Source organism: Selaginella moellendorffii, unplaced genomic scaffold (assembly GCF_000143415.4).
Source record: "Selaginella moellendorffii unplaced genomic scaffold, v1.0 SELMOscaffold_11, whole genome shotgun sequence".
In the NCBI taxonomy this organism is placed as follows: Eukaryota; Viridiplantae; Streptophyta; class Lycopodiopsida; order Selaginellales; family Selaginellaceae; genus Selaginella; species Selaginella moellendorffii.
In genome coordinates, this window is record NW_003314272.1 from 2,201,681 (window position 1) to 2,214,418 (window position 12,738).

A 12,738-nucleotide genomic window follows, 5' to 3' on the forward strand; every position below is an offset into this window, starting at 1 on the left:
CGCCGGGGTTCGTACAATATTCCGTCGATTGGTCCTCTTCTTTGCAAGTGTAGACTTTTAGGGTTCTTTATTTTCTTTGCCAATGCGATGCGATCACTGTGGCGACAGCGGCAATCTTCCATCCTCCCGGCGTCCGATGCGCTCGATCCGATCACGCCACAGCAGCAGCAACAGCGTCAGCGCTCCTTGATCCGATTCTCTCACGTCTCATCGCATTTGCGCATTCTCTCCCTTGCGCCAAGCCAGGACGCCCGTCTGTAAGTCGTGCGTGCCAGGGTGCCGGCGCATCGGATTTTTTCCAGGTTTTTTCCAGGCAAGTCGGACATGTCCCCTTCTTTCGCATTTCCCTAGTCATATATATTTTTTAGTGTCTCGGACCTTGTCATTTCCCCGGCAACTAGAGATTCCTTGCTCCATTTGCATAGTCCTTTTCCCTGGCACTACTTTATCGCCTAGTGGTTTGATATCTCTCCCTGTCGCCGGGTTGGCAGTGTTTGCGAGCAACTTCCACTTGCCTTCCCGGTGATTGGGTCCTAGTTGGATCTTCTTAGCTAGCATTAGGTAGTTTGATTCCCAAGCAAGCACGCATCTATTTTTCTGCGGTTTTCGCGTTTTTTTTACATTGTGGGCGAGCTTAAATTCTCGTTTCCTTACACTAAGATGTTGCCCTCTTCCAGGAGTCCTAGCTAGCGAGCGAGAGCGAGAGCGAGAGCGAGCAAGCGAGCGAGCAGCTGCTACGACTGCTGCTCGACGCAGCCGGTGCTGTTTAGCTGAGGAACAATGGAGCAGAAGTATGTCATGTGGTCGACCATCGGACTTGGGCTTGGTGTGGGGCTCGGACTCGGCCTTGCTCGTTCGAAGTCTTCCCCGAATGTGGGCTCTGCTGGAAGGCAGCTGCAGCAGCCGGATGTCTTAGAGCTGGAGCTCTTGAGCCAGATAATTGATGGGAAGGACAGTGGCGCTACTTTCGACGAGTTCCCTTACTATCTCAAGTATGTATCACTTGTGTTGGACCTTTGCTTGAGTTGTAATTTGTGTTGACTCTCTCGTTGCGTGACTTGTTGGTGTTTTGCAGTGAGCAGACGCGAGTTCTTCTTACGAATGCTGCCTACGTTCACCTCAAGCAAAGGGAGTTCTCCAAGTATACGCGAAATCTCTCACCAGCGAGTCGGACAATACTCCTGACTGGGCCGGCAGGTAAGACTTCCGTTTTTCTCCTCTTTTCCCTTGAGTGCCAACACGCTTTTGTACTTGGAGGTGCCGAGGCCTACCAGCAGATGCTTGCGAGGGCTCTGGCTCACTATTTCGAAGCTAAACTCTTACTCCTTGACGTTTCCGACTTCGTCTCCAAGGTACCAAGCTCTTCTTTATAGACGAGAATATTCAAGCAAAATGTGGATGTTTCAGGTTCAGAAAAAGCACGGCGATGTGAAATTTTCTTCTGAGGTATAGCTTTTTGTGGTTCCCCATTTTTGAATCTGATAATTATTGTCTGGTTCACAGCCATTGCCTGAGGTTTTGTTTCGAACTGTAAGCCAGTTCGCCAGTAACGTCGGAAGCTTAGCAACACAAATCACAAGGTCATCAGGCGAAAATGCCTCAGATTCTCAAAGGTCTTCATTTTCTTCTTTTCCCGGGAAAATTATTCACATGCGTGTTTATACAGTAATACATCTCCTAGCAAAAGTCCAGAAAATCTCTCTAAGTCGGGAAAAGCTCCAGAAGGTCGGACATGCATTCCACATTTTTTATATGGCAGCCTAATGTTTTGTTCTCTTGCAGCCTTGCCTTTGCGTCGGAGTAATTCCTTGGGACTATTTGAGGAGAAGTCACTGTTTAATGCATTGTTCAAGGTTTGCATACATAATGAATGCTGTTGCAAATGTTGTAACTTCTTCTACAGGTTCTCGCATCCGTTTCTGGGTCCAGTCCGATCGTCCTCTACTTGCGTGACGTAGAGAGACTTGTGTCGAGAGGCCCAAAGACATACTCTCTGTTCTTGAAACGTTTGAAGAAGCTTTCAGGCCCAATTTTAGTGTTGGGATCAAGGATAATGCAAACTAAGGTACAAGTCGTTTGTATGTGTTCTTCTGCATCTAAAGCGTTTCCGGCAGGACTCTGAAAGTGTAAATGAGAAGTTGGAGCACCTGTTTTCATACACCATCAACATTAAACCTCCCGAAGACAATGCAGTTCTTGTCAGCTGGAGAAGTCAGCTAGAAGAAGACATGAAAACTATTCAAGCTCAAGACAACCGAAATCACATTTTAGAGGTAATAACGTAATGAGGCTAAATATGCAAACCAGAATCATTCCCTGTCCAGGTTCTCGGTTCGAATGACGTAGAGTGTGACGACCTTGGATCCATTTGCTTCAGTGACACGATGCTTCTTAGTAACTGTAAGCTGAAAGAGTCTCTTTGCCTTCTCTCATAAGAATGTCTTTGATTTTTTTAGACATTGAAGAAATATTGGTTTCGGCGATTTCCCATCATCTAATGAACACAGAGCAACCAGATTATCGCTCAGGAAGGCTTGTAATTTCTTCTAAAAGGTTGGTTTTTCTTTTAGTTTCTGACGTTTCAGTTTTAACGTTGAAATATATGTCCAGTCTTGCTTATGGCCTAGAATTATTTCAAGCTGGGCAGCTTGACAGCAACGAGGCTAAATTACAAGCAGAAACAAAGGTGGAGACTTCGAAGGTTCGTGTTTCTCAAATTTTATGGAAAGTTAGCTCACTCGTGTTACAGCCGGAAGCTCAGGAAACAGTCACCAGAGGGAATGCGGACGTCAAAACAGATGTTCCTGTTGCGGAGGCGAAAACCGAAGTTTCAAAGCCTGAAGGACCCAAGCCAGACAACGAAAAGAAATCATCTGATACAACGAAGCCTGCTCCCGTTACCACAAAAGCAGTAAGATAGTTCGATGTTATGAACTGATGCCTGAAAATGTTGTTCCTTGTAACAGGACGTCCCTCCAGATAATGAATTTGAAAAGAGAATCAGACCAGAGGTTATTCCAGCTGGAGAAGTTGGAGTGAACTTCCAAGATATTGGTGCTCTTGACAACGTTAAAGAGTCGTTGCAAGAGCTTGTGATGCTACCATTGCGAAGGCCCGAGTTGTTCAACAAGGGTGGCTTGATTAAGGTACATCTAAAAGGGAAGAGGAAGAGCATACTAAATTTTTTTATGCCTTTATCAGCCTTGCAGAGGCATTCTTTTGTTTGGTCCCCCAGGAACTGGGAAAACCATGCTTGCAAAAGCTGTTGCAACGGAAGCCGGCGCTAGCTTCATCAATGTCTCAATGTCTTCCATAACATCAAAGGTAAAGTAGCAAGGCATCTTAAATTGGAGCTCCAGAAATGACGTGATATTTTTGACTTGCAGTGGTTTGGTGAAGATGAAAAGAATGTACGGGCTTTGTTTACGCTTGCTGCAAAAGTAGCACCTACGATCGTCTTCATTGATGAAGTATGTGTTCTATCAAGTTGCTTCCACTTTTACCGAAGAAAGATGCTATTGTGCAGGTTGATAGTATGCTTGGCCAACGATCTCGTGTGGGAGAGCACGAGGCAATGCGAAAGATAAAGAACGAATTTATGGCGCATTGGGATGGACTCTTGACCAAGGGTGCTGAGCGTGTCCTCGTTCTGGCTGCAACAAATCGTCCATTTGATTTGGACGAAGCAATCATCCGAAGATTCGAGCGAAGGTATCCGTTTGCTTTTTGAACGCTGAATTTTCTGACTGACTTGAACTTGACTCTTGTGCAGAATCATGGTTGGTTTACCAGACGTGCAAAATCGCGAGAAAATCCTACGGGCGATTCTTTCGAAGGAACATCTATCAAGTGACTTTGATTTTCCGGAGCTTGCCAACATGACCGATGGATATTCCGGAAGCGACCTGAAGGTACCAGTCCATATTTCAAATTTTCTTTTCCTTTGAGATGATTCACAAGGACAAGTCTTCCAGAACCTTTGCATGGCGGCTGCGTATCGACCCGTACGTGATTTGCTGAAGAAAGAGAAAGAGAAGAAAGAAAAAGCAGTAAGCTGTCCCTCTCTCCACATTGCGCTTTCTCCCAGTTCTAAAGTCTTGGTCTTTTCTTTCCTAGAAGAAAAAGAAACGCTCCTCCAAGGAAGAAAGCGAAGCTACTTCCAAAAGCGACAAGGAAGAAGCAGCGGCCAAAGGAGGACCAGCGCCGCCACCAACAGATGCAAAAACAGCCGACGATCTGTCTCTCAGGCCACTCAACATGGACGACATGAAAGAGGCCAGGAAACAGGCAAGCCCAATCTTTTCTCAAGTTGCATGAAACCTTTCGTTCTTACTCCCTCTACTTCCCAGGTCTCTGCCAGCTTCTCCGCCGAAGGAGCGGGCATGTCCGAGCTCCAAGAATGGAACGAGCTCTACGGCGAGGGTGGATCTCGCAAGAAGCAGCAGCTCTCTTACTTCATGTAAGGCCACCACGGCGCAACAACACTACCTTTACAACACGGTACTAGACAACACAACGATTACTGCCATTATACAACAGCAACGATTATACTACTATAACGATACTATTTGACAACCACAACACTAACAGGAATGGGTTGTAACACTTACAACCGATGGATTGGATACTTCCATATACTTCTAGTCATTCGTAGCGGTAGCTAGCTCAGCTACATAACAATTCTTTACTTTCATGCGTGGAAGCAGCTCAAAGCACTTGTACAGTCTATATAGAACACCGATTCTTTATACACCATGTGATTGTTATTTTTTCTCTCCAAGAAACTAGGAACCAAGCGAGAGAAACTAAAAGAATGCGTTGTAGTTTACCTGAGATCGTCGTCCACGGAAGAAGCATTGGACGCAGTGGAGGTTCTCCGCGAGACTGTGCGTGGCTTTGAGAACCGACTCGCCGGCTCGCTGTGGAACGGGGACGGTGGAGGGAGGCCGGGGAATGGCTTTCCTGGCTCGTCCGAGAAGCTGGATCCCGACGAGCGCCTCCTGTGCCTCCCTGCTCGAGGCGACTGCGTGACGCTGGCGCTCTCTAAAACACCACCCTTAGGAGAAACAACCGCTCGCTTTGCAGCGTCTGGCGGAGCGATTGACTCGCCGTTGTCTTGGAAGCATATCACGTTGACGCGCGTCCTCTTGAGCTCAGATGGCAAGTACTGTGCTCTTACGTCGTCAGCGCGAGCCTGATGGAATGAAGCTCGGATTAGAAGATGTTTTAATGGAACGAGAAAGCTCGCTCTCTACCTGTATGTCGTCCACGTTAGGGGGAGCTTGCACGCTTTCCTCGTCTTCGCTCCCTCGAGTCAAACGACGATTGTGCCCCGTGCTTTCGCTTGATTCACCACCAACGTCTTGCACTTTCTCGAGCAGGACCTCCCGCAGGGAGGTTAGCAAGGCCTTTGCATCGCTCGTACAATACAGGCTGAAAACGGACTCCAAGTAATCCAGCTAAAAAGTCACGAAGATCAAATCACATGTCCGGATCTTGTGAGCTCGTACCTCAAGCATTAGTTGACAGAACCCGTTGACGTCGAGATGGTTGAGAGCCTTGGACAGGTTTTCACTTGCTGTGGTGTGCAGCGCACGTATAAGCCCCTCGAAAAGAACGCATATGACCTTGCGGACAAAGGTTTTGGCTCCAGCGTAAACCTGCGGCGGGAGATAAACTTAAATCTTTCAGACACTGAGATGATAGAGCTTACCTCTGCATGTACAGCAACCAGTGGATGAAGAAGCTCCACCGCCGCGTCACGTATTCCCTAGACGTGCACAACAAAGAAACTCTAGCCAGCGAAGAAGTAGCCACAAGTACCTTGACAGGAGGAGCAGATGCCCATTGAGTCCCATCATCTAATATGTAACTGGCTGCAGTAGTTCCTACCGATGAAGCCTGGACGTCGTCAAAGAAATTTCATAACTGATGATGTCATAAGAGAAATACCACTCACCTTGACGTAGTTGTACTCATTCAAAATCTTGTCTTCTAAAGCCGAGAAGGCAGCCACAACTTCGCTTTCCGTAGGTGAAATTTCAACTACCGGCTCTTTGGCGTTCATTCTGTAAAAACGCACAAAGTTTAGATAAAATAGAGATCAAGTGCGAGCTGATACCTCTCTCGGGTCCAAACATCCTTGTGTTTGCTCGAAAGTTCTGGCAACAAAATACTTTTGATGAAACCAATATTACTTAGCACCATCAAGAGTTTCTGGTGAGGATTATTAACTTCCACCCCGACTTGAAGTCCGACAAACTTATTATTTGCCGAAAGTGTATCTGCAGCCATATTAACAATTTTTTTATCTAAGAGCTCTGCAACAAAACCACCATGAGCAGGTAAGCTTTTATACTTTGCAGAATGGTCACTCACCTAGAACGTCCAAAAAGCACTCATAAAATGCAGTCTGTAAAGACGCCTGCATCTGACCGAGTTGAGTAGCCAGATTATTAGGCGGAGTTGGCTCAAGTTTCACCTTATCCAAAACCCTGTGTTGATAACCTTTTCGGTTAAAAGAAAGGAAACAAAATCAGCCGGTAGCGTACTCTTTCATGTGTTCTATCGTTGAGTTGAGAATGTCACGAAGCTTCAGAGGAAGTGAAGAAATCGCATACGAGGATTCATTCCGTTCTACGGCGGGCACTGGTATCCAGTCTTCCTCTTCTACCAAATCGGAAGCCTTTTGCCGCATCAAAGAGCAAAACTTGAAAATAAATTGATGCACAAGTTCCATCTTTAACGTTGTCAATGTTTGAACTGTTAACCATCCATAACGTTAACAATACTATTTCACAACTTTAAGCTATACCTGCGCCGACAGGAGAACAATCCTTTCCAGAAAGAGCCGCACAAGCCTTTGAAAGCTCCCACAGAGCTTCTCGCATATACCAACGCATCTCTGTTGCTTCCGCGAGTGTCGTAAAAGCAGTGTGAACCTTGCATGGAAAATCAAACATTTTAAGAACAATTTTGAGAATAAAGAATAAATTCTTACTTTAGATTCGTACGAGCCTACAATTCCTTGGACCATAGCTACAACTTCATCGAGAGAGTGTGAAGTGTATTGAACAACCACTTTGGGTTTTTCTTCAAAAGGATAGTTTTCATGATCACGGTCTTTCGGCTCTGCCTTCTGTGTACTTGGACGTGATACCTTGACAAGGGAAACATTTATACATTCAACTAACGAAAGAAACCATTTAACGAACACTCACCTTTGCAAATTTTCCCTTGAAAATTGATAATGCCAGTCTCCAAAAATCAGGAACATACTGAATAATAACAGCTGAAAGCCTGCGTATAAGCCTTCCAAACAGTGCATCAGATTCGTCGTTGATAAAATCTCTAATTTCAGCTTCCGTTGCATCATCTTCTTGATCCACAATAAATAAGGAAATGTCAACCTCAGTCTGCAAAACCCAAAACATAATAAGCTACACACTAACACTCAAAGCGTCACTTACCGACTTTGGCGATTCACTTTGCAATTGCTTCCATCGGGCATCCGATTCCACTTTTTGCTGCAAACGTCCATGCAGGTTATCCATCTGAACCTCGTGTTCTAGGACGCATGCCTCAAGAATCGATCGAATCCGCCGCTCCTATCACCAGTTTAAAATATGATTCCCATTTGAAAGGCTTCCTTACTTGCATACTTAAGTACTGCCAGACAGGGTCAGAGTCAGGATCCAACTCAAGTAGTAGCCGTATTGCATTTTCGAGCTGCCAGATCGAGATGGTTAAGCATCTGTTATATCGAAAAAAATGCTATACCTGCGAAAATTCGGCATGAGGGTCTTCCATGCATCTCGAGAGCATGTCTTTTAATTCTTGCACAACTTTCTCGACTTCTTCAAACACGCGCTTTAATATTCTTCCCTGCAATGCATTGTTAGTAGGTAATCCCAAGGTCTGACTGCTACTAACATGTGAAGGAAGGACGAGCGACTTGGTCTTTTTGTACTCTCTCACAGCCATGTCATATTCACATTTGCTGATATGCCCACGTATTGCGCTTGGAAGGTTGAATAGTGTTCGGAAACGTTGCAGCATTCCTTGAACAGATCGAATTCGTTCAGCTTGAGCCTGAAAGCTAAGAAGTTGCAATTTCCAAAAATAATAAAATACAACTTGATACCTGCCGCTCGAGGAGAGGTCCAAAAGCTCGCTTTGCTACCTCGTCCAAGTCCTGAATAGCATGAGTTAAGTGTGCAGTGCCCGCGCCTTCGGCATCCGACTCTATCTGTTGCAATTTTGAGTGTATATCTGCAACAAGGAGTAAGCGACGAACCACTGAAATATCAGCACATACCGTCAATCGTATTTTTACACGATACAAAACACTCAAAGTTTTCCTTGACAAGAAGCTTTAGCTGCTGCTTTCGGTTTTGCAGATCCATTTTTAAAGCCGCGTCTCCGTGTTCCAAATCGGAGGCTTTGGTTCTCTGATGAATGCGTGCCAAAAAGTACTTCGGATCGAACTTTTCCGAATGATACAGCACTTTTTCTGCATTGGAAGACATAAATTTAAAAAAAAAACAATATTTCTATCTTTTCCTAAGAAACCTCGACTTGTAGGATCTCGGGCCGGAGCATCTTGCACTGGAGCTTTTGCTCCCGGAGAGGCTGAGTCACTTATCAACGTGAGGGACTTCAAATCTATCGTCCTGTTTGAGAAAGCAGAAGCTTAAGTCTCGAAAAGTTTAAAAGTAAGAGTAAAACAACTAGAGCACTCACCCGAGACCCAGAGGATCGATCAAATCCTCTCGGGGATAAACCTCTCCCCCAGCCATGGTCGCCCTGCGGGCAAGAGTCGACCTCCGCAATCCTGGAGCAGCTCTTGCCTCACGCATGGCACGAACTCTTCGGTGGAGCTGAAAGAAAAGCAGAGGAACGAAAAAAAACTAAGAGCAAAACAAACGAGAGAAGATCACTCTACCTCTTCTTCGTTAACTTTGCTCCAAGACTTCGGTTCTTCCTCCTCCACCTCCTCGTCACTAAAATCCTCGATCCCAAGATCCGCGTCCCTGCTCGCATCCACCGGCTTGGCAGTGGCAGCGGCAGCACGAGGAGCATCGTCGTCATCATCGTCGGAAGAAATGCTCAGGAGCTCCACTTCCGATTCGTCGTCCTCCATTGGATGAGGAGCTGGATTGTTTAATTGCTGGCGCTGTGCGGGAGGAGGAGCGGCGGGCGGCTTTCGAGAGGGCGGCGGCGGGCGGGTGTAGCGGACGTCTCGCTGCGCTTGCTCCTCCAATGCGCGCTGTAGCAGCTCCTCCTCGTCCTGGTCATCTTCTTCCTCGGAACTCGACATCATCAGCGGCGCACGACACAGAGATCCGTTCCAGGTGCTTTAGATTGTTCGCTAGATCTACGTCATACCTTGCCGCGCGAGCGAGAGGACTCTAACCCTAGCTCGAATTGGATCGCGCGCAGAGTTTTAGGGTTCTTCGTCTAGGGTTTATTGGCGATGATGATAGATCCCAGGCGCGTTGCTGACGATCCAGGAGGCGCAATGCGGTGCCGAGAGCACCGGCACTTCTCGCATTCCGCGGAGCTCCTGGCGTCGGAGGTATCCGATCGCCGCCTCCGCGAGAGCTGCCTGGCGCATTGGCTCGCGTCGCTTCTCCGTGTGATGATCCTGGTTTTCAATCTGATGCTCAGCTCCTCTATTTCGTGGAAAGGGTCCTAGTAAAGTCCAGTCGAGAACCCTAAAGAGTTGTGGTCCAGGGTTTCCGAGCTGGAGATGCCGATCCGCGAGGATCTAGTGAGAGTTCTCCAGATCAAACACCCCACCAATAGCTCCAGCACCTCCAGCGGGTGCGACGACGGCAATTCCAGATGGAGCCAGCGATTGTGCTCACGATTCAAGCTGGAATCGGTGCTTCCTTGTGTTTCTTGGATGTCGTCTTATCGAGTGCACGAGTATCTCAGGGACGATATTCTTGCTGGGATCACGATTGGAACCATGCTCATACCTCAGGTACTTAGAGCTTCCCTTTTTTCTCTCTTGTTTTTCTTTAGCTTGATCGATGTTTCTTATAGGCTATGTCGTATGCGAAGCTTGCCGGGCTACCTCCAATCTGTGGACTTTGTAAGTTTTCTATCTTCGCGATTTTTTTCTCTTTCGGTCTGTGCTTATGGTTTTCAATGTTTTCCAGACGCTGGCTTTGTACCAAACTTGGCATATGGTGTCTTTGGTTCCTCTCGTCAGGTAGCAAATGGTCCAGTAGCTCTTGTGTCACTTCTTGTGTATAATGTTCTCTCGGGAATGGTCCCTCCGGAAGCTGAAAACTACACACAGCAATATGTGGCGCTTGCTGTTCTTTTGGCGTTAATGGTAGGCCTTTTGGAATGCACCATGGGAATTTTGAGGTAAACAGTTTCTTGCCTCTTCTCTTAAGCTGTTAACTTCGTCTTGAATCCACAGGTTGGGTTGGCTTGTTCGTTTCATCAGTCACTCTGTCACCTCGGGGTTTACTTCGGCATCCGCGATCATAATCGGACTCTCACAGGCCAAGTATTTCCTCGGGTACAGTATTTCAAGGAGTACAAAGATTGTGCCTCTTCTTTGGAGTATTATGCAAGGGTACAAGGAGGTATACTTGTCCTTGTTGCTTGAGCCTTACTGTTTTATTTCCTCTTTCATGTATTCAGTTCCAGCCGATTCCGTTTCTGATGGGATGTTTAATGCTGTCAATTCTTCTTTCTATGAAACATGTGGTAAGCTAAGTTCTTCGTACTTGTCGGTCTTTAGTTTTCAACTTCTTTCCAGGGGAAAACAATCAAGCGGTTCAGATCTGTACGAGCAGCGGGGCCATTGACGGCTGTTATAATCGGAACTGTTTTTGTTAAACTGTTCCGTCCGCCATCTATCAGTGTGGTAGGTATGCCTTTTCACAGCACCTGGTTCCTTTAGCTAATAAAATGTGTTTTAGATAGGGGAGATTCCCCAGGGGCTACCACAATTTTCTTTAGACTACGATTTCAAGGATGCCAAAGGATTGTTGTCAACCGCATTTGTAATAACTGGTGTAGCGATCTTGGTGAGTAGCTGGCACAAAGAAAATACTGTCATTAACGTGACATTCTTCGCAGGAATCAGTTGCTATTGCTAAGACGCTTGCAGCAAAAAATGGATACGAGATTGATTCCAACCAGGAAGTAAGGATGTCCTCGTGTTATTGACTGATTGTGACAAATCTTTTCAGTTGTTTGGACTTGGTGTGGCAAACATACTGGGTTCATTGTTTCAATCGTATCCTACCACTGGTAAGTTTTATTTAAACTCTGAGCTTCGAACTAAAACCAATATAATGCGCGCAGGATCCTTCTCTAGATCTGCCGTCAATCATGACGCGGGCGCACACACCGGGTTATCGGGAATCGTCACGGGATTCATGATTGGTTGCGTGCTTCTGTTCTTAACTCCGCTTTTCTCAGATATTCCACAGGTTAGTAGACTGAAACATGCTACTAGTCTCCTCTTACCTCTTACTTCCTGTTCAGTGTGCTCTAGCGGCTATCGTTGTCTCCGCCGTGGCAGGGTTGGTACGTGGCCATCACGCTTTGATAATTGTCATCGCTAATATGTTATGGATACAGGTTGATTACGATGAAGCAATATTTTTATGGAGAGTCAAGAAAAAGGATTTTTGTCTTTGGGTTGCGGCATTCGCCAACACACTATTTTTTGGTGTTGAAATTGGGGTGCTCATTGCGGTATGTGAATCCCTTTATATTCCTTCCTTTTTAACTCTCACATAACTGCAGATTACGCTTTCATTGGTTTTTGTTATCTACGAGTCAGCAAATCCCCATATTGGTGAGGGAATTCTCCTTTTTCTTTCGCTGGACTGTCTTATCTTTTTGTTTCAATCAGCCATTCTGGGACGCCTCCCAGGAACGACAGTATACAGAAACGTGAGACAGTATGCAGACGCGTACACATACCATGGGATCGTCATTGTACGTATTGATGCCCCGATGTACTTCGCAAACATCAGCTTCATCAAAGACAGGTCACCCTCTCCTCTCTTTATCTTTTGTTAAAGCGTGTACGTGCTTTCCCTTCACTTTTGTTTCACGCACTTCTTGCAGGTTGAGGAAATATGAGCTGTGCTCTAAAGGCACAGCCAGCAGGGGCCTCAGGACCGAAGACATCCGCTTCGTCATCATCGAAATGTCTCGTAAGTTCTGACCGTCTATGGATGTTTCTAACGTTTGGAGCAGCTGTAACTTACGTCGACTCAACTGCTATTCATGCCATCAAGGAGCTCTACCTCGAGTACAAGTCGCGCAACATTCAGGTTTGCGAATTTTCCTCAAGAGCTGGAGTGACCATGATAAAGTTCTTGGTTTTTTGTAGATGGCACTGTCCAATCCAAACGAGCAAGTCATGAAAACGTTGGATCGAGCAGGCATTCCCGAGCTTATTGGGCTCGAGTGGTACTTCGTGCGCGTTCATGATGCCGTCCAAGTTTGCCTCTCGCGCTTGCAAAAGGAAAACTATCCACGCCCAGATGGTGATGAAAGCGCTCCATTGGTAATCGTACAGAGAAGAGGCGATTAAAGTGTGGTGTGTAAAGCATACCTTTTAGACTGCTGGCATATTCGATACGGACGGCCACGATCGGTTAGAAAACCATCCCGTTTGCATTTCGAATGATGAACGCGCTGGATTTTAGGGTTCTTCGCAACGACGCGCTCTCGCCGCTCGCCGCTTGCTGCTTG

General features: G+C 46.3%; 3 protein-coding genes across 5 annotated transcripts; 2 read left to right on the forward strand and 1 right to left on the reverse strand.

Moving 5' to 3' along the window:
- Positions 1–368: 368 nt before the first annotated feature.
- Positions 369–4,750, forward strand: LOC9651248 (peroxisomal biogenesis factor 6). Of its 2 annotated transcripts, none has more exons than XM_024673667.1 (21): positions 369–992; positions 1,076–1,197; positions 1,258–1,352; positions 1,408–1,446; positions 1,504–1,613; positions 1,667–1,725; positions 1,783–1,853; positions 1,904–2,065; positions 2,115–2,273; positions 2,325–2,400; positions 2,457–2,553; positions 2,611–2,701; positions 2,750–2,911; positions 2,967–3,146; positions 3,202–3,324; positions 3,387–3,470; positions 3,527–3,711; positions 3,773–3,911; positions 3,975–4,049; positions 4,120–4,287; positions 4,350–4,750. In XM_024673667.1, exons 1-21 carry the CDS (start codon positions 781–783, stop codon positions 4,461–4,463), a joined length of 2,523 nt encoding a protein of 840 aa, XP_024529435.1. In that variant the 5' UTR covers positions 369–780; the 3' UTR covers positions 4,464–4,750. The 2 variants fall into 2 exon arrangements, with proteins under 2 accessions (XP_024529435.1, XP_024529434.1); XM_024673666.1 differs by having other exon boundaries at positions 370–992; positions 4,117–4,287.
- LOC9651249 (exocyst complex component SEC5A) lies at positions 4,652–9,570 on the reverse strand. Of its 2 annotated transcripts, XM_024673665.1 has the most exons (21): positions 8,945–9,570; positions 8,743–8,879; positions 8,572–8,672; positions 8,318–8,512; positions 8,144–8,271; positions 7,933–8,091; positions 7,780–7,884; positions 7,654–7,728; positions 7,470–7,607; positions 7,221–7,415; positions 7,001–7,159; positions 6,815–6,941; positions 6,552–6,762; positions 6,379–6,494; positions 6,122–6,320; positions 5,960–6,068; positions 5,824–5,901; positions 5,714–5,770; positions 5,511–5,660; positions 5,256–5,459; positions 4,652–5,194 (listed from the first exon to the last, which is right to left on the reverse strand). In XM_024673665.1, exons 1-21 carry the CDS (start codon positions 9,320–9,322, stop codon positions 4,826–4,828), a joined length of 3,390 nt encoding a protein of 1,129 aa, XP_024529433.1. In that variant the 5' UTR covers positions 9,323–9,570; the 3' UTR covers positions 4,652–4,825. The 2 variants fall into 2 exon arrangements, with proteins under 2 accessions (XP_024529433.1, XP_024529432.1); XM_024673664.1 differs by having other exon boundaries at positions 7,780–8,091.
- Positions 9,571–9,723: 153 nt separating this feature from the next.
- Positions 9,724–12,704, forward strand: LOC9658892 (sulfate transporter 4.1, chloroplastic). Its single transcript, XM_002968782.2, has 17 exons — positions 9,724–9,988; positions 10,051–10,099; positions 10,167–10,380; positions 10,436–10,604; positions 10,663–10,728; positions 10,781–10,888; positions 10,944–11,051; positions 11,104–11,169; positions 11,217–11,277; positions 11,332–11,459; positions 11,515–11,556; positions 11,611–11,727; positions 11,779–11,830; positions 11,888–12,026; positions 12,106–12,194; positions 12,238–12,314; positions 12,374–12,704. Exons 1-17 carry the CDS (start codon positions 9,752–9,754, stop codon positions 12,575–12,577), a joined length of 1,926 nt encoding a protein of 641 aa, XP_002968828.1. The 5' UTR covers positions 9,724–9,751; the 3' UTR covers positions 12,578–12,704.
- The last annotated feature ends 34 nt before the right edge of the window (positions 12,705–12,738 follow it).